At 38.0% G+C, this 18,899-nt stretch overlaps 1 protein-coding gene across 1 annotated transcript in view; it reads right to left on the bottom strand.

Annotated features, from left to right (window-relative positions):
* CTNNA3 (catenin alpha 3) overlaps window positions 1–18,899 on the bottom strand; it is a gene marked incomplete at its 3' end in the record, with an annotated part of 502,263 nt that overhangs the window by 59,935 nt on the left and 423,429 nt on the right. Inside the window, exons 13-14 of the mRNA XM_080620404.1 lie at window positions 4,360–4,452; window positions 1,138–1,319 (exon numbers count right to left, since the gene is read on the bottom strand). Coding sequence (XP_080476530.1) covers window positions 1,138–1,319; window positions 4,360–4,452 — 275 coding nt within the window. The remainder of the gene's footprint in view (window positions 1–1,137; window positions 1,320–4,359; window positions 4,453–18,899) is intronic.

The raw sequence follows: 18,899 nt of genomic DNA, 5'->3' as shown, positions 1-18,899 counted from the left end.
ACTGATCTTGTTCAACATCTTTGTCAGTGACATGGACAGTGGGATTGAGTGCGCCCTCAGCAAGTTTGCCAATGACACCAAGCTGTGTGGTTCGGTTGATATGCTGGAAGGAAGGAATGCCATCCAGAGGGAAATTGGCATGCTTGTGAGGTTAGCCAGTGCCAGCCTCATGAAGTTTAACCATGCCAAGTGCAAGGTCCTACACCTGGGTCAGGGCAATCCAAGGTACAGGTTGGACAGAGAAGAGATTCAGAGCAGCCGTGTGGAGAAGGTCTTGGTTGATGAGAAACTGAACATGAGCCGGCAGTGTGCACTCACAGCCCAGAAGGCCAACTTTATCCTGGGGTGTATCAAAATAAGCGTGACCAGCAGGTCGAAGGAGGTGATCCTGCCCCTCTACTCTGCTCTCGTGAGACCTCACTTGGAGTATTGTGTGCAGTTCTGGTGTCCTCAACATAAAAAGGACATGGAAGTGTTGGAACAAGTCCAGAGGAGGGCCATGAGGATGATCAGGGGACTGGAGCACCTCCCGTACGGAGACAGGCTGAGACAGTTTGGGCTCTTCAGCCTGGAGAAGAGAAGGCTGCGTGGAGACCTCATAGCAGCCTTCCAGTATCTGAAGGTGGCCTACAAGGATGGTGGGGAGGGACTCTTCATTAGTACTGTAGTGACAGGACACGGGTTAATGGGTCCAAACTGAAACAGGGGAAGTTTTGGGTAGATATAACGAAGAAGTTCTTTACTTTGACAGTGGTGAGGCACTGGAACATGTTGCCCAAAGAAATTGTAAACGCTCCATGCCTGGCAGTGTTCAAGGCAAGGCTGGATAGAGTCTTGGGCGACATGATCTAGTGTGAGGCATCCCTGCCATGGCAGGGGGATTGGAACTAGGTGATCTTAAGGTCCTTTCCAAACCTAACTATTCTATGATTCTACGACAAACATAGTTCAAAACTTCAAACCTCCCTTCCAGCATTTCAGTACTACTAGCTAGTGTGCCAACACTAACTATGTTAGCTTAGCTACTCCATTTTGTAAAGATGCCTGACATTAAAATCTCTGTATTTCCTGCTGTAACAATATGAAAATGGCCTCTAATATTTATAAATACTGAAATACCTTTTTTTGCATAATTACCTTGTGAAGTCAGTCATCTCCATCATAATCACACACATCCTCTTGGCCAAAACAATGATGTCATTGCTAGTATCGTCCCATATTTCAATCTCTGCATCAAGCTTACTCTTGACTTTTTTGAAGTCAGCCACTTGCTCAGCTATCTTTTCCTTTTCAGCCTCTGGCAGTTGAGTCATCTTTGCCTGAAACATAAAATAATTTGATTTGCAAAACTTTCATGTCTGGGTATTTTTCTTTTTTAAAACTAAATCTCTGGATATTATTAAATATGTAGTTTAAACACACTGTGGCCTGAGCACTTCTGATCTATATGCTATCACTGGGTTGAGCCGAATAAATTACTTCCATGTAATAGGGGCTGTGGTGTCTGTGAAACCATTAGTAATAAGTAGACAGGGGCTAAGATATTATGTGGCCATCTGGCAGTCCTGGCCCTTCATAATACCTCTGCCACAGGAAGCAAGATCTTTTGGCCTGTTTGTCTTGATGGCTCTGCTGTATACTGAGCACTTTCTCTGTGAAGTGGTCCATCTCTTGCACCACAGGCCATGAAGAACTCAGTTACATACAGCAACTATTAACACACTGTAATTTTGCTACAATTAAACAATAAAAATTCTTGTTTATAAAATATTATCTACCATCCATAAAATGGAAAAACAATTTGACAAAGCAAGAGGAATCCAGAGTGCTGTTATGCAAACTAGTATCGAGACAGATATGTACAAATAAATTGAATTACTATATTGGAAATGCCCAAAAGAAAGAGCTTAAAAAGGAAAAAAGGTTACTCTGCAATCTTGCCATCTCACTTCTGGAACACTGTCATTCTTAGTGTTACCACTGCATGCAAAAGCCTTGCAATAGCACAGAAATCTACTGCAGAATAAAAACCAAAACAATCCCTATCTAAGCCTTAAAAACTATCTTCCCTATACAGATTCTTCATATTGCTAAATAGGTTCTAGGTATAAATCTTCAAATACCATTATCAAAAAGCAGTCCAAAAAAAGAGGCCTTAAATCATTGTTCATGCTTGCTGCAGCAGCAAATACATTTGTTCAAACACTTGTTTAAGAAAAATGTCCATGAAGGTTTTGTCAATATGTTGATTTAGGCTGAGAGGACATGTACCTACTTTAATCCAAGCTATAATTTTCTATTAATTTTGCATGTAATGCACCAGTTATGGCCCTGATATAATCTGAAATATAGGAAAATTTTTCCCAACTAAAGATACAGAATCAGGCATTAAGCAATGACTGCTATCTAGATACCCCAAAAAGGAACATTTACAGTAATTGTATTATTTTGGGGAGAAATAGAAGAAAAAAATAGAAATGCACATCCTATACTGTCAAAATATTGTTGCTGGTGTTTTTTCAGGTGTATTAACCATAGTTTATCTATAAATAATGGTCTCTTCCACCTCCCCACCAAATTCACTGACAGTACAAATTATATATAATGTGTGTAATACACGGAAAATCATATGCCAAAGGTACCTCTCTACAGCAATAAACTATGCCTCTGATTCTCAATATCCAGCTCCCTACCTACAACAGTCTTCAGCATCTACTTACTGTTCCATGTAGTCATCTGGAAGTATGTGTTACATATGGGTTGTTTTTTTTTTCCCCAACCCATTCCCTTTAAAGTAGTACTCTGCTTAACTAAGAAGTGGAAGACCACATATGTAAACACGATATTTTAAAGCTTTAGTGGATCTTTTGTTATTACACTGTGACAGTAAACATCTACAAACTTCAACTTCTGTTCTCCCAGTAAGAGGAAAAACTTCAAGTGCTTTCATTATGGGGTATTTATGAAAATATGCAAGCACAAGCATCTGTACCTGTTCCAAACAAGTTGAAAGCATCCTATATGGTTAACATTTTGAAGGAAAACCTTGCCTGTCTTAACTACAATAGAAATTTCAGCCTGTAACGTGGTGAAAATGTGCTAACATTTCCAAAGAGTAATTTAAATTGAAAAGGGCAGCTAGTATATCTTAATTGCCAATCATGTTTATTGAGTAATAAGATTGTATGAGGTGATCTTTCACACAGCTGTATTTCTCACAAGTGTTTTAAGCATCAACTGACAACATATAACTGATACACATATATGCAACACAAGTGAACAATGTTCATTTTGGATTGGGTCTTTTTTATTATTATTGGGGTCTTAATAAATAAAATACTTGGTTTTGTTGAATTAAAAACTATGTGTCCTGAAAAACAGATGTGAATTAAAATGCCATTTTCTTCACATAACTCTTTTTATACTGAGAAGCTTTGCTTTTTCCCAGCTAGTTCTATAATTTGTAATTTCCATAATAGGAATAATACTACAATCAATCCAGTGTGAGAGAGATGTTATTGTTCTAGGTATTAAGTAAACAAATAATGAAGTAGACATTTCTGGTCCCATGGATCTTTTCAGTTCAGAAAGTTGTGAACATACATCTTTGCTGAAACATGATTTAAAACTGAAACATAAAGAATATTGTTTGCTAAATGTATCTATTTTGTGCTAAGAAACCTTTTGCTATCTCAAAAATGTTTTCAGGCTTTTAAAAACAATAGGCTCTTTAAAACAATAAAATAAACTGTAATGTAGTGAAGTCCTTAGGTTAAATGATGATACAACAGGAAAACCTGATTAAGCACTTCCAGAAACACTGAAATTGTCAATACTGTATTAATTTGTTCACGTTTCTTTATTAATTCCCCAGTTAAGCAATAAACTATAGAATAGGTTCACACATGAACACAGCAGGAAATGTCTGTAACTCATGCACTGCAACGGCTAAGATTCCAGATATATCTCTTTCTCTTTTGTGCATGTGAATTTGCTTGTACATAGAGGTTATTTTTTGTTAATTTGCATTGCAGCCTTCAATGGCATAAGACCAATAGAAACCTAGTTTCTATTAGACCAAGACACATTTATGAAACTGTAACATGGTGGAATTTTATTCATTAAGAATTTTTCTAATTTACGTGTTCACCAAGTATTTGCCACTTAATTACACTTTGACTCTTTCAGATCATACACATCAGTTTTATGCCCTCACCACATTTTCACAAATCTATTAAGAGTTGAAAAAGATTTTAATGATTTGCTGCATGCCTTTAAATGGCTTTGTAGGAGCAGTATCACAATTAGCATTTTTCCTGTCATCAAATTATTTTTTAAATCAACTGGTATAATACATACCCTGTCAGTTTTCCCTTCAGTCTGGATACTTGTACGACTACATGCATCATGGTCCTCTTCAAGGTCAGATACATCTTCTAGCTCCTCAGGTGTCTGGGAAAAAGAATACAGAAATGGATTATTCTCTTTTGTGCTTAGTAACTTCGGTATTAATGCCAAACATGTATTATAATTTGGTCTAAAATAATGTCTGAAAAACAAAAGTCAGTCCTGTTCCAGCAGTTACTGGTTACTGAATGCTAATTAAAATCAACTAGTCAGACAGCTTTGACTAGTTCAGAATAGCCATGCTTTAATTAAAGCACTGACTTTTTGAAGTTGGTACTTAGGTGTCCTGGGTTCTGTTATTTTTCTCCTTCTTAATAACTGGTGCAGTGCTGTGTTTCGGCTTTAGTCTGAGAACAATGCTGGTAACACACCGGTGGTTTTAGTTGTTGCTAAATAATGCTTACCCCAATCAAGGACTTTTAAAACACTCTCTCATGTTCTGCCAGTGAGGAGGGGCACAAGAGGCCAGGAGGAAGCAGAGAGAGGACACCTGACCCAAACTAGCCAAAGGGGTGTTCCATACCACAGCACATCATGCCCAGTATATAAACTGGGGGGAGGCACTCGGAAGGCCCAGATTGCCGCTTGGGTCAGGTGGGGTATTGGTTGGTGGGTAGTGAGCAATTGTACTGTGCATCAGTTGGGCTTTGTTTTTTTCCTTCCCTTTCAAGTTTTATATTCTCTCCCTTTGTTATTTCCCTTATCATTATCATTATTAGTGGTAGCAGTAGTGGGTTTGTGTTATACCTTAGTTACTGGACTGTTCTTATCTCAACCTGTGGGATTTACATTCTTTAGATTCTCCTCCCCGTCCTGCCAAGAGCAGAAGGGAAGAAACGGAGGAGTGAGTGAGCGGCTGCAGGGTTCTGAGTTACTGGCTGGGCTTAAACCATGATATTAGGGAAGCTCTTTTGTTTTAATACTGTGTTACTGCTGCTAGCAAAGGTGTCTTACAAGAAATCTTTACATGATGAGAATGCATGCCTCAGTTTTTAGAATCAAAACATTTTTCTACTTGCCTACTTTCTACTTTCCTACTACTGCTTTTCACTGCCCAGAAATATTAATACACCTACCCTCCCATCTTCACATTAAACACAGGTGATCTAGTAGACCCTAATATTTTTTTGTTAGTGGGAGTAGGAGGCTTCAGGATCCTGCTGATTTTTATTGCTACACTGACACCAAACAGTGCTACAAGTCAGCTATGTACTCTGGGAGGGAAAGAGCACCTCTCCACCAGTTTTGAATGTGTCACTTCTCAATTCTATCAAGGAGCACAAGTTCCTGCATTAAAGGAAAAATTAAGTGGCCCTAATTTGCTATTTATTTGTTTACATGGCACTATTTCATATGCCACTGTCTGTTCCTTTTTGTCACCTCAACTGCCAATAAAGCAACACCAGTTTATTACATGAAAATACATATGTGCGTTATGATAATCTGCTATTCTTTCCTACTGTTTGTGATGTTTACTCTAGGGCAGTCTGATTTCACCTGTAGGTATATAGGAAGAAGATATCAATTACTGACATAAACCTATTGCCTCATAATGGAAAGTTAATCCCAACAGCATTAGGTAAACACATTTCCACTTTATTCAGCATATAAGCCTTCCACAAACCTTAAACTATTATCCTTCAGTTACTATATACACTGGGAAAAATGTAAATTCTATTTTTAGCCTTCTCTCTTAAATATGCTTTCCTAGTTCTGTTCCTCCCTCTTGCTTTTCTTTTTACTTTATTTTTTCCTCGTAAGTTCCAAAACATGAATGATTTGGGCCGACTTTTACTGTGTATACTGTATGTTCTCTAATGTACCCTTAGTTAAAAGAATCTGTTTTGGAAACATATGGTTTGGGTACTAATTTCTTCAGCCATGCATCAGCAACTCCATCAAAAAACATTGTCTAAGTTATGACAAGAGGAATTGTCTATACGATCCAAGTCTTCACATTTATTTCCTCCTTCCCACTTAACCAAGATATTATTAAAAAATATTCTTCATCATAAGTTCTAAATTTTATTATAAATAACTTTGTAAAAAAAGGCAAAAAAAGCATAATGAACATGGCTCTGCAAAGGAAACTTTAAAAAAACCCCAAACACTACCAAAACCAAACATTAAAAACAACTGTACTCATATTATGAAGACACTACACACAGGCACACCAAACTTAAAAATATACAGAACTAGATTCCATACATAACTGGTGACAGATCTGCTACTGAATGATCTACTACCAGCTTGACATCTAGACTTCCAATTAGAGAGAAATCCTGATGGTCTTAGTTTCCCAAAAGCCTGACATGTGAAGAGAGACATGATAAGAGGACTATCAGATAACCTTACCAAAAGCGAGGCAGAAAAAAACCCTGGTCAACTCTTTTTTCAATCATGTCAAATGTAATTTTTTAAATCCAGAATTGCTACATGTTCTCACTGTCTTTTTTTACTGTCAAGTTACTTATAAACAAGATTTGTTGACAGGGACACTGCAGGGTTCTGTTATCTTATTTCTAGTCCATAGCACAGTAATGGCACTACTTAAACTAAACAAATTCACCTGCATACGTTGCTGGCATGTGGGAAAGCACCTCTGTGGCCAGAGGGTGGTATGTAAGCCACTAGACTTCCAACATCAGCCTTGAATAAAGGTTTAAATAGCATTCCATTACTTAAAGAGCACACAAATTTCCCTCACTGAAGAAAACAATACTTCCTATGAGGTAACACTGTAAGAAATAAGGAACTCAAAGCTAGTGCACATGCTGGAAGAAATACAAAGCTGGTGATGAAAAACACACCTAGATTTCCTCAAGAAAACAGGTAGTCAATTTGGGGATTAAAGATTAGCATAATGGTATGCTGGTAAAGCAGGAAAAGAAAAATTTATTTTCAGGCAAAGACTAACAATGTGATGAAGTCTCTCAGCTTTACTCCTGGAATTAGAGATAGTAAGAATTCCACAGTAGCCAAAAGCTACTTTCATAAAAAGTTTTTGAAAACCTGCAGTGTGGAAGGAAAATCACGTTTTGCTGTGGGTGGATATCCATAAAATAAAAAAAAAACCCTACCACAAACTCACTTTAATTGAAACACTTACAGACACTCTTATTAGAGGAACAATAACGAAAAGGTATTAAACCAGTAACTTTAGCTTCTCAGGATTACACTGGCCTTGAGGCAGTTAATAATAGCCTTGATTCAGTGCGAGATTTACAGAAAAAAAGAAATCTTTCTTTTTAAAGGTACACAATACTTGGTTACAACATAAAGAAATACATTGTGATTCTGAAGTTTTTCTAAACATTAGTTACAATTTCCACCCCCCCGAATGATCAAAAAGTTGGATTCACAGCAGTAGGCACCATTCCTTCCTGGGTGAACACACACTTGGGAATGTTTGACCATCCCACATTTCCAGTACATGGGGTTTTTTTAATTCTATAAAACATGGAATACAAGATGTTATGACAGGGGATAATAGTTCATAATTTTGAGGCAGTTGCATTATTTGTAAGTGACATGATTTAGACCACTGGGTCAGAGTTTAGAGTGCAAGTGAGCTTGTCTTTGAGCCCCTCAGCCCAGATGTTGTCAGGATTTTTTTTTTTTTCCTCTTTTAAATAATGTATATGCCTTTTTGAGATTAGTAAAATTTATTTGTGGCTACAATGAGAAGTTTCTTGTAGAAAGCCTATTTTCCTAGCCAGACGAGTGCACTGCCATTGAGTTCTTCCAAAGTGATTTTCTCTGAAGTCCAGATTTCCCAGGTTTTGAATTACCAGTACTGCAGAATTCAGAAAATAACTTATCCAGGTATTAAAGACTAAGGACAAAGTTTCAAAGCAGAAATAAGTTACTGTGTTATTATATCTGAAATGACAAACCATAAACCATAGTAATTTTCAGACATAAAGCATCAAAAATTGGGGGAGGAGGGGAGAGTAAAATATCACCATAATAATGAGGACAATAAAATTAGTTACTCAATTGTTTTCTCTCCTGGGAAGCTGTTTTATGTAATCCAAGATTTGTGATTTTTCATATTACTTGCATGATCCACTATTAAATACCTAAGACACATATGTGTCTATTTGTATTTATATGAGTATTCCATGTGTAAGCATACGGATAATCCATACTGGGAAAACTGAACATAACACAACTCTCTGTTGGTTTTGAATTCAACACTCACTCTGAATGTTACAGTAAGAAAACGTTACTGCATATGTGAACTGCTATGGACTACCAGTTTGTAACACAAGATAGGGTGCTATCATCCATAATGAGAAATTTTGTACAGAAAGAACAGCAGAGATTAAGTGCTGGAATAAGAATTTCAAGGAAGGGATTTGAGAATATTTAGGGCTCTCACATAAACTGCACATAACCTCTGACATAAACTGGAGTCTTGGCAATTGCAAGTGACAGAAGAGGAAGAGGGTTGGGCGTACACAGTCAGTGACAAGATGAATACAAGACATAATGGCAAATTCACTATTAAGACATATGAAGTGTGGAATTTCCAGTAGATGTAAGGAAGAAAGTTGAGGTATAATGAAGTCCTTTGCAAGACTCTGGTTGGCAACAACCTACAAACCTATGCATGAAGCACAGTGGTTGAATGAGTTCCGAAACAGATCTGAACAGGAAAATTTATAAAAAGATTTCCAGCAGCTATAGGAGCAGAACTCCTGAATGGTCTTCCCTAAGGGTGTTGAAGGAGGGGAGAAATCAATTGTAAGATGTAGCCTGAGCAGTCTACAAAAAAGATTTTTTAACAGCCGGCTGTTAAAAAAGAGCAAAGGTGTGAGATGGGACAGACCAGCTCTCCCAGCCTCCTGGCCCAAGATTCTAAAAGAGATTTTGGTCAGTTGTGGAAAGTCATTGTTGACCCCAACAAAAGTGCATCCATGTATGTCCCTAAACATTTAAGACTATAACTATAGGACTCCTACTTTCTTTCCAAATTTTAATGATTGTAACAAAATTTGCATTCCCTATGATTTTGCTACTGAAGACTCACTCTGAAGACTTGAAATAATATCTATAGCCGTGTCTATTACTCATGAATTTTACACCTTCCTGGTATTCAACTTCAAACTGCAATAGCAAGTTGTTACTACTGCGCATGGGTGATTTCAGGCTATGTATTACCTCTTCATCTATGAAAAGGAAAACTCTCTAACAAATACTTACTTGCTTTTCTACTAGGACATTAGAGAGAGTAATTAGTAAAACCAAGGCTTGGCCTTAGTCTTTAGATCTTTGACCAGTCTTTCCAAACTGGGTGCAAATGTGCTCTTTGGTTTATTTGCTTTTTAATCCAAGCTTTATAGAACTATGTGTTTGACTATGCTGTAAAGCATTTTATCCAAAACAAAGTTTTTTACTGTCCTGCTTTCAGCTGTAAGAGTTATTTTTCTTCCTAGAACCTGGTACAGTGGTGTGTTTCAGCTTAAGTCTGAGAATAATGCTGATTAACACATAGAATCATAGAATCACAGAATAGTTAAGGTTGGAAAGGACGCTAAGATTATCTAGTTCCAATCCCCCTGCCATGGCAGGGATGCCTCACACTAGATCGTGTCACCAAAGGCTCTGTCCAACCTGGCCTTGAACACTGCCAGGGATGGAGGATTCACAATTCCTTGGGCAGCCTGTTGCAGTGCCTCACCACTCTCAAAGTAAAGAATTTCTTCCTTATATCTAACCTAAGCTTCCCCTGTGAAAGTTTGAACCCATTAACCCTTGTCTTATTGCTGCAATCCCTGATGAAGAGGCCCTCTCCAGCATCCTTGTAGGCCCCCTTCACATACTGGAAGGCTGCTATGAGGTCTCCACAGAGCCTTCTCTTTTCCAGGCTGAACAGCCCCAGCTTTCTCAGCCTGTCTTAATACGGGAGGTGCTAGACCTCCCTTATCATCCTCGTGGCCCTCAGAGTAGAGCAAGCATTATTTATTTTTCCTTACTACATTAGTAGGAACCTCATGTAATTGTTGCTATCTATTCTTTAAAAGCACTTTCTAGGTTTTTCTGCTAAAAGCAATTACTTTGAGTGTTATTTTCAAAACAATAAACCCCACATTAAAAAGGACAAATTTAAAACCTGTGGTCTTAATTTATTTGTCAATATTGTGACATCTCAATGCTATGGTTAATACTATCCCCTCTGGTTATCATTAAAAATTATCATGTCTATTCTTTAAACCTGTTCTTGACACTTCCCTTAGAATTAAGTCCTTTGCATGCACATTATTTGGAATAGTATGAATATAATGCTAAAAATGGTTAATTAAACCAGAGATCAGAACTCTGCTAGCAGTATTTTCACCAACTCCTGTCAAGGAATTTGTCATCAAGTAATAGTAAAATCATTATCCTGCCACAGCCTACACACATTACAGATACTTTATTTTCGAATGCAGGTGATAAACAGTTCTGGTTACTAACAGAAAAAGTTGTGAAAAAGATCTTTTATATACATAAGTTATAATTTCATGTAAGGTTAGTGGTGAAAACAAACTTTGGTGAAGACCAATCAGTTTAATTAAGAAAAAATGATGACCCTCAACACTGAAAGATGAAAGTATTTTCAATAAAACATGATTAGGTTATACGGTAAACAGTTGAGGTTTTAAAAATAACAAATGCCTTGAACTCATAGTATGGTGCAAAATTCACCTTATGTCTACTGGATGCTAGGAGGTTTCAATTGCTTGTTTAATGAGAAGCCAACTTGGTTTTGTCTTGATCTCCTTAATTCCAGGAGATTAAGACAAAAAAGAGTAATCACCATTAGAAACAGCTAGATAGATCAATAGCCTGACTTTATGTGACAATTCCTGTGTTTTCAGTTCTCACTGAGCATACATTAAGATAATAGTTTTCTCAATAAATGGCCTGAGATACAGGAAGGGTGTGAGCAGTGAAGTCCAATTTAAAAGTTTGAAGTGAAATTTTTGAGAACTGCCTTCTGAAAATCCATTTGAAGTAAAAACTGTAAAGTTGTCATAGCTGAGTAAGCTGGCACAGAGAATTTTAGCACCTATTTTCTAAGTTACACCTCTTTTGCTGTAAGCCTGTATTTTAGGTGCAGTACAACAAATCCACTTCTGTGAACTATGCTTTGAAAACATGTGATACAGCCTGCCTGCCTGCAGAACTTCCCTTCCTTCCTAGAAAACTCAACTTTTTTATGAAGGAGAGTATATCCCAAAGCCTCATTCTCAAAGCCAAAACAAAAAAAATGTTTCATGGCTGACTGCATGCAAATAAGAAAACTGAAACTGCTTTTGGAAATCATCAGTATTTTGAAGTCAAAAAAGGTGCAGTGAAGATCTCAAAGTTTGACTGCCTTAAAAAGACATTTCAGTGTTCAGAAAGGACAAGAAACAAGAGGTAGAACAAACAATTCCGAATTCTGTAAGAAATGTGGGTTTCTCAGATGAATAAAGCCTGACCAATGGCAGCTCCTGCATCAAAAATCTTCTCTAATGTGCCAAATCCATCTGTTTCTGTTAAATAAATTAGAAAAAAATCAAATCTCAACAATCTCAAGATTTGTTCATGTCTCTTCTGTCTCAACTGACTCTCTCTACTTTACTGTGGAGGTGGTGAGGCACTGGCACAGGTTGCCCAAGGATGCTATGAATGCTCCATCACTGGTGGTGTTCAAGGCCAGGTTGGACAGAGCCTTGGGTGACATAGATTAGTGTGAGGTGTCCCTGCCCATGGCAGGGGGGTTGGACCTAGATGATCTTAAGGTCCTTTCCAACCCTAACTATTCTATGATTCTATGACCTGCATGTAAAATATATCTTCTTAAAAAAGGTACATAGAAAAAGCCTGTCAATCAAAAACTTGCACGTAATTGTGAAAATACACAATCTAAATGCATAGCCAACTTCCGAATGCACAGGTACCACTACCATCATCCTTCCCACACATTCTCCACCTATGACTTTGTGTTGAAATGTAAATTTCTCTGTTTTAGCAGATGTTCCTCCCAGACACTAAGACACTGAAAATAAAACCATCCTAGCCATGAACCATATATCCATTACTTTAATTCCTGTTTTAAATTATCCAGAGGCTTCTGAAGCCCAGGACAAGCATCCAGCCACATTTAGTCATTCAGTAACCAGTAACTGTTCCACTGAGCAATCACTGCCAGTTGACATGGAACTAAATAGCCCATTAAGCACATCATTGTGCAAACCAGCCTTCATGCCACAAATCAGTAATTAAATTCCACTTTATTATAAACTAGGGTCCCTAAGTGAAGTGGAATTAAGCACATACACACACCCAACCACCCCTCAAAGAACACTGTTTCAGGCATTGTTTCTGAACAAATTACTTATTACATGATTTTGTTACAATTTTTATAGGTGCTAAAGAGAATCATAGACCAACATCTTTTTAGTTATAGGTGCACTGCTATTACTAATGCATTTAACAGTTCATGGAAAATTCCTGGGTTTGGATGTGAAATGATTTAACTTGGGAAGATTTCATGACAAGAAGATACATGAAACAAGGCAGCAAGGAATACTCCCCTCTAACACATCAAATGAGAATTTTTTTCAGATCAGTATTTTCCCTTTACCTATTTTTTCACAATATGCAGCTTTGACAGCCGCTGTTGGCCAGTGAAATGGAAGGGGAGATATTCAGCATAACTCTGTCCTTCACAAACAAATACTACTGTAAATAAAAATGATACAAAGACACAACTTCTTTATTATCTATGGAAATTTAGCAAATTCTTAGTCACAGAATTTGGTTTTCAAATGTCTAAACTGAATCCTCCCCCATGCAGTTAGAGCCTACTCTCTTTGTATCCATTATGTTGAACAGAGATCTTCTCCTTAGAATCACAGAATCAACTGGGTTGGAAAAGACCTTCAAGATCAAGTCCAACCATTACCCCAGGACTTCCAAGTCCAGCACTGAACCATGTCTTGTGCAACATTTTATGTAACTGAAAAACAGCCATCAGATCTTACCCTTCTTTCTCCCCTTTTGTTGCTCTATTCACTAGGTTAATTAAGACTAATCCATTCAGTGTTTCTCTCATTGGTCACATTTTCTAATACTCTGATTATTCTAGCAGCAATAAATCAGAGTGCATTTGCTTAAACAACTAGGAAATTCTGGAGGTGCTCACTGCTCATCTTCAGATCATAAAACTACACTTCCCTTACTTTTAACTAAGGTACATAAAAAGCAGAATAACTGCAGCCAACTGAAACTCAATCAAATCTTGCTTGATTGCATGGGGTGAAAGTGGTCTTTCACAAATTGTCAGTATTATCTGACTTGAACAGTAAGTGAACAGTAAGAACTAATGAATCTAAATATCAATTTTGGCTGGTTATGGTTAATTTGATCAGTAACCGGAGCTGGTCAGCAATATTTTTATCCCATAGGCAATGGATGCAATTTTCTTTCAAAAAAAGTCTTTCTTACTAGAACAGAGCAGAATACAGACTGTTTTTCCTGAAAAAAACACCTTTGATAAATACTTGTTAGAAAAGTATTAATGAGATTCATTTGGTTTGTCAATGGTGCTGCCTACCCATAATTTTACATTTTCGTAGAAACTGCTTAGGCACATGAATAATTTAAGTAAAACCCCTTCACAGTCAGTAAATATTACAGCCACATCTAGTTTCAAATCTCCTGAAGAATTGTAATTTTGGCAATGAAAACAAACCACCCTTATACACATTTTATCCCTTTTATGGATAGAGGCAAAAGTTTTTGCATGCTTTCACATGACCTCTTATTCAGTAAATTAGTGAAATAGGTTCTTGTCCTGGGTTAAGCAATAGCAGTCATTTTCCTCCTTTTTAGTAGCTGGTGCAGTGCTGTGTTTTTGACTTTCAACCTGGGAACAGCACTGATAACACCGATGTTTTTAGTTGCTGCTCAGTAATTTTTACTCTGACCAAGGACTTTGTAAGTCTCATGCTCTGCCAGGGAGGAGGGGAAGCTGGGAGGAAGCAGAGACAGGACACCTGACCCAAATTAACCAAAGAGGTATTCCATACCACAGCACGTCATGCCCACTATATAAACTGGGGGGCAGTTACCTGGAAGGGCTAGATCACTGCTTGGGTCGGGCTGGGAATCAGTGGGTGGTGAGAGGTTGTGTTCTCTTCCCTTGTTATTTCCCTTATCGTTATTATTATTGGTGGTAGCAGTAGTGGTTTGTGTTATACCTTAGTTACTGGACTGTTTTTATCTGAACCCATGGGAGTTACATTCTTTCGATTCTCCTCCCCATCCGTCCAGGAGCGGGGTGAGGAATGGGGGGGGGGTTGAGCAAGTGGCCGCGTAGTTCTGGGTTGTCGGCTGGGCTTAAACCACAACAGTTCTAGATGAACCTATGATGAAGTTTGCACATAACTGGTTAAAAAATTATCCTCCAAACCAGTTACCAAAATTAGTCTGTCAAAATGACAGTGTTATCAAGTAGAAAACTTTGTACAATGGAATAGAGTGGTCTTACTAAATCTGTAGGTGAATTATTAAGACTGTGATTATAAAGCCAGTGTTAAAATGTAATGTGTCTTGACAAACAGACTGAGAAAGGAAGATAGCACAGTAGAAACAACTGCAAAGTACTGAATTTAGGCAGGAAAAATCAGCTGTACAAGTAAGAGATGGGAACTAAAGTGGCTAATAAGAACGCTACAGAAAAACTTTCAAGAATTACAGTGAATCACAGACTAAACAGAAAGCAGCAATGTCACATTCTTGAAAATAAAGGCAACCAGATTGTTGCAATTATCTGCAGGAGCACAGTAAGTAAGCCGTATGAAACAAGCCTTCTACCAAACTCAGAGCTGAGGCCTCCACTGAAAGTACTGTACCTAGTGTTGGGCACTGCACTTCCAAAAGGAGGTAAACCAGCTGAAGAAAAGGATCATAACAAGCATGAGCATGAGACAGCATGATATGAAAATTAAGAGTCTTTAAGTATGCAAGAAACAAGAAGGAGGAGATAGATAGTCTGTTCTCCACAGCCCTGATGTGAAGAAGAAAGAACAAGAAAGACAAGAAGCTTCCACAAGAAGACGTGGGGTGGATTTTAGGAAGAACTGCCTAAATTTAATGAAGGAGTAGAATAAATTGCTTGAAAACACCAGGAAGTTTCCAGCTGTTTGTAAGAACAGGTCAGACAAATGAACTTTGAGATTTGAAATTAATGCTGGGCTGCACAAGAAATGATACTGACAAGAGTACCACTGTGCTTCAACTACTGAACTGTAACTGGACATGAAGGAAGTAGAAGCAAATATTATACAAGATTCAAGTCTGTAATTTTTGTAATTTTTTTTTAAAAAGCAAAGATGCTTTGTTATGCACAGATCACATTATGGAACACCTGCTGTTAGAGTACAAGCCAGGTCTTTACAAGAATGATGACTTTAAACACAAACTGATATTACCTAATTAGAATTACCTTAATTCTAATTAGAGAGTGTAAATCCTCAGAAATAGATGAAAAAACATGTAGCAGTCATTTTGCAGATTTCTTCACTAATACAGCACAAACTGTTAATTTGTTGTAGGAGTTATTACTGCTTGAAAGCTTAGGACGGGACTTGCACTATTCAATGTAATGTAAAAACCAGACTTACACAATTGAATAGATTTTGCTTATAACTGGTCATAGATCCTTGATTCCTATAGGAAAATCACTTTTGAAAACAGTGATCACATAACTGATACTCTAATTCATTTATATAAAATTATTTGCCATAATGTATATGTTGATCAGAAAACCAGTAAATCATTTATAACCATTTCAATCATCCAAACTCTACAATTTTCTCTCACACTAAATAAAAAACAATCTACTTGCTGATTTGACTAAAACTTTTGTTTTCTTTTATGGAAATACTAACATATCAGTATGCATATATATGCAAATAGTACGGGTATTTAATTCAGTGCAAGATTTACTATTGTCAATTATTGAGATACCATGAAAAAACACACCTGCTTGCTAAATATACACTAGGGATGATACAATGACATATTACTTAGACACAGTGTATTAAGTTCACAGAGAACCTCAACAGTTGTATTTACTAGCTATTTAATAACTTTTAAGTGCTTGTTTCTAGAACATTCACAGTTTTTTAGTGCAGTATTTTAATATAGAGGCAACATAAGAAACAGATGGAAATGAAAACAGGTGCAAATATCTAGATGTGTCTGCAAGACTAAAAAGAGAAGAGAGTGGAACCTTACTTTAGCAAGTAAGAAATCCAATTCCAAATGGGAGGGAAGGGTAAAAAAATTACTTCAAAAAGTTAAAAAGCAGGAAATAACTAGTTATGAATGCTCAGTGAACTGTGCTGTACCACAGGACCACGTGAAGGTCACATATAGGCTGAGGGAGATAGGTAATAAATAGGTCTTATCACTATATTCCAGTAGGAAGAGATCAGCACATCCCTCTCCAACTCCGCTCCTCAGGAAGCTGTGGAGAGCAATGAGTTTGCCCCTCAGCCTCCTTTTCTCCAAACTAGATGAGCTCAAAGTCCTTAGCAGTTCCTCATACAGAATTCCTTCCAGCCCTTTCACCAGCTTTGTTGTCCTCCTCTAGACGCATTCAAGTACCTTAACACGCCCCTTAAATTGTGGGGCTCAGAACTGCACACAGTACTCAAGATGAGGCTGCATCAACACTGAATATGGTGGAATAATCATCTCTTGCCCTCTTGGCTGCCAGCACACCCTGCTTACTCCTACTGGGCCTGCTGTCGACTAGCATACCCAGATTCCTTTCTACAGGGCTGCTCTCCAGCCACTCCATTCCCAGTTTACACATGTACCCGGCATTAACTCTGTCCTAGGTGCAGAATCTGGTATTTCCACTTGTTAAATTCCAACCCGTTAATCATAGCCTAATGCTCCAATCTATCTAGATCCCTCTGCAAGGCCTGCAGTCCCTCAAGACAGTCAACAGTTCCTCCCAGTTTGGTATCATCAGCAACCTTGCTAATGGTGCATTCAATTTCTGCATCCCTATCATTGATAAACACAATGAACACAACTGGCTCTGGAATTCAGTCCTGAGAAACTGGTGACTAGCTGGATGTAGCCCCACTCACTACAACCCTTTGAGCTTTGCTGTTCAGCCAGTTCTTCACCTAGCGCACTGTGAATCCACTTATCCCATAGCTGGACAACTTGTTCAGAAGAATGCTGTGAGGGATAATATCAAATACCTTACTAAAATCCAGATAAACTACACCCACCACTCTCCCTTCATCTACCAGGTGGGTGACCTTATCGAAGAACAGAACTTTCCCTTTGTGAATCCATGCTGACTGTGCCTGATGACTGCATTATTCTTTAAATGCCTTTCAACAATATGCAGTACAATCTTCTCCATAATTTTTCCAGGAACTGGAGTCAGATTAACAGGTCTGTAGTTGCCTGTGTCTTCCCTCACACCCTTTCTGTAGATAGGAATAAGACTGGCCAGCTTCTAGTCAGCAAGGACCTCCCCAGACTCCCAAGACCTTTGGTAGATGATCAAGAGGGATCCTGCCATAACATGTTAGCTCCTTCAGTACTCTGGGATGAATCCCATTAGGCCCCATGGATTTGTGAACATTCAGCTGATACAGTTGGTCCCTTATAATTTCAGTGTTCACAAATGGAAAGTCACTGTTTCCACACTTGTGGTTCTCCAGCTCAAGGGACTGAGTAGGCAAGCTTACTTTTAAAAGCATGTTAAACATTTAATAATACTGACAAACTTTTAATGTGTATGTCCACACTTCTATCAAGATTTTTTGAATTGGATTACTGTATTATACAATTTCTATAGTTCAGCATCTTTAAATTTCATACTTGATTATACTATTTATTTTAGCCAAGATAAAAATCAGAATTCATGCACTAGTTACCCTTTTCCAAAGAGACTGGCACCCAGAGGGAATTCCAGTTTTCATGCTGTAAAGCATGTAAAAAAGGTAATTCTTACACTACCTCAGTACCAGGCAGGAGAGTGAATCTGCACACAAACAACACAGAACCACAGAATGATTTTTATCAGAAAGGGCCTTAAAGATTATCCATTTCCAGCCCCCCTGCCACAGGCAGAGACACCTTCCACTAGAGCAGGTTGCTGAAAGCCCTGTCCAACCTGGCCTTGAACACTGCCAGGAATGGGGCCTCCACAACTTTTCTGGGCAACTTGTTCCACTGTCTCACCACCTTCATGAAAGAAACTGTAAGGTAACAGGAGAGAAAATGGAAAAGGAAAATAGAAAAGGAGAGGAAGAAAAACAAGAGGATACAAAGAAACATTACTGTGTGAGGCAGGACAATGCATAGCTACACTTGTAATGCAGCACAATGTTTCTCCAAGCACGTCCTCATGGTAAGCTATTCATGTTGGTTATTGAATAGTCCCTAACATGAATTTCAATTGTTCTTTTACTTTCTCT

The sequence above is a fragment of the Psittacula echo genome (genome assembly GCF_963264785.1).
Source record: "Psittacula echo genome assembly, chromosome: 6".
Lineage (NCBI taxonomy): Eukaryota > Metazoa > Chordata > Aves > Psittaciformes > Psittacidae > Psittacula > Psittacula echo.
Note: the sequence above shows the minus strand (reverse complement) of the source record. Positions and strands in the feature narration are given on the sequence as shown.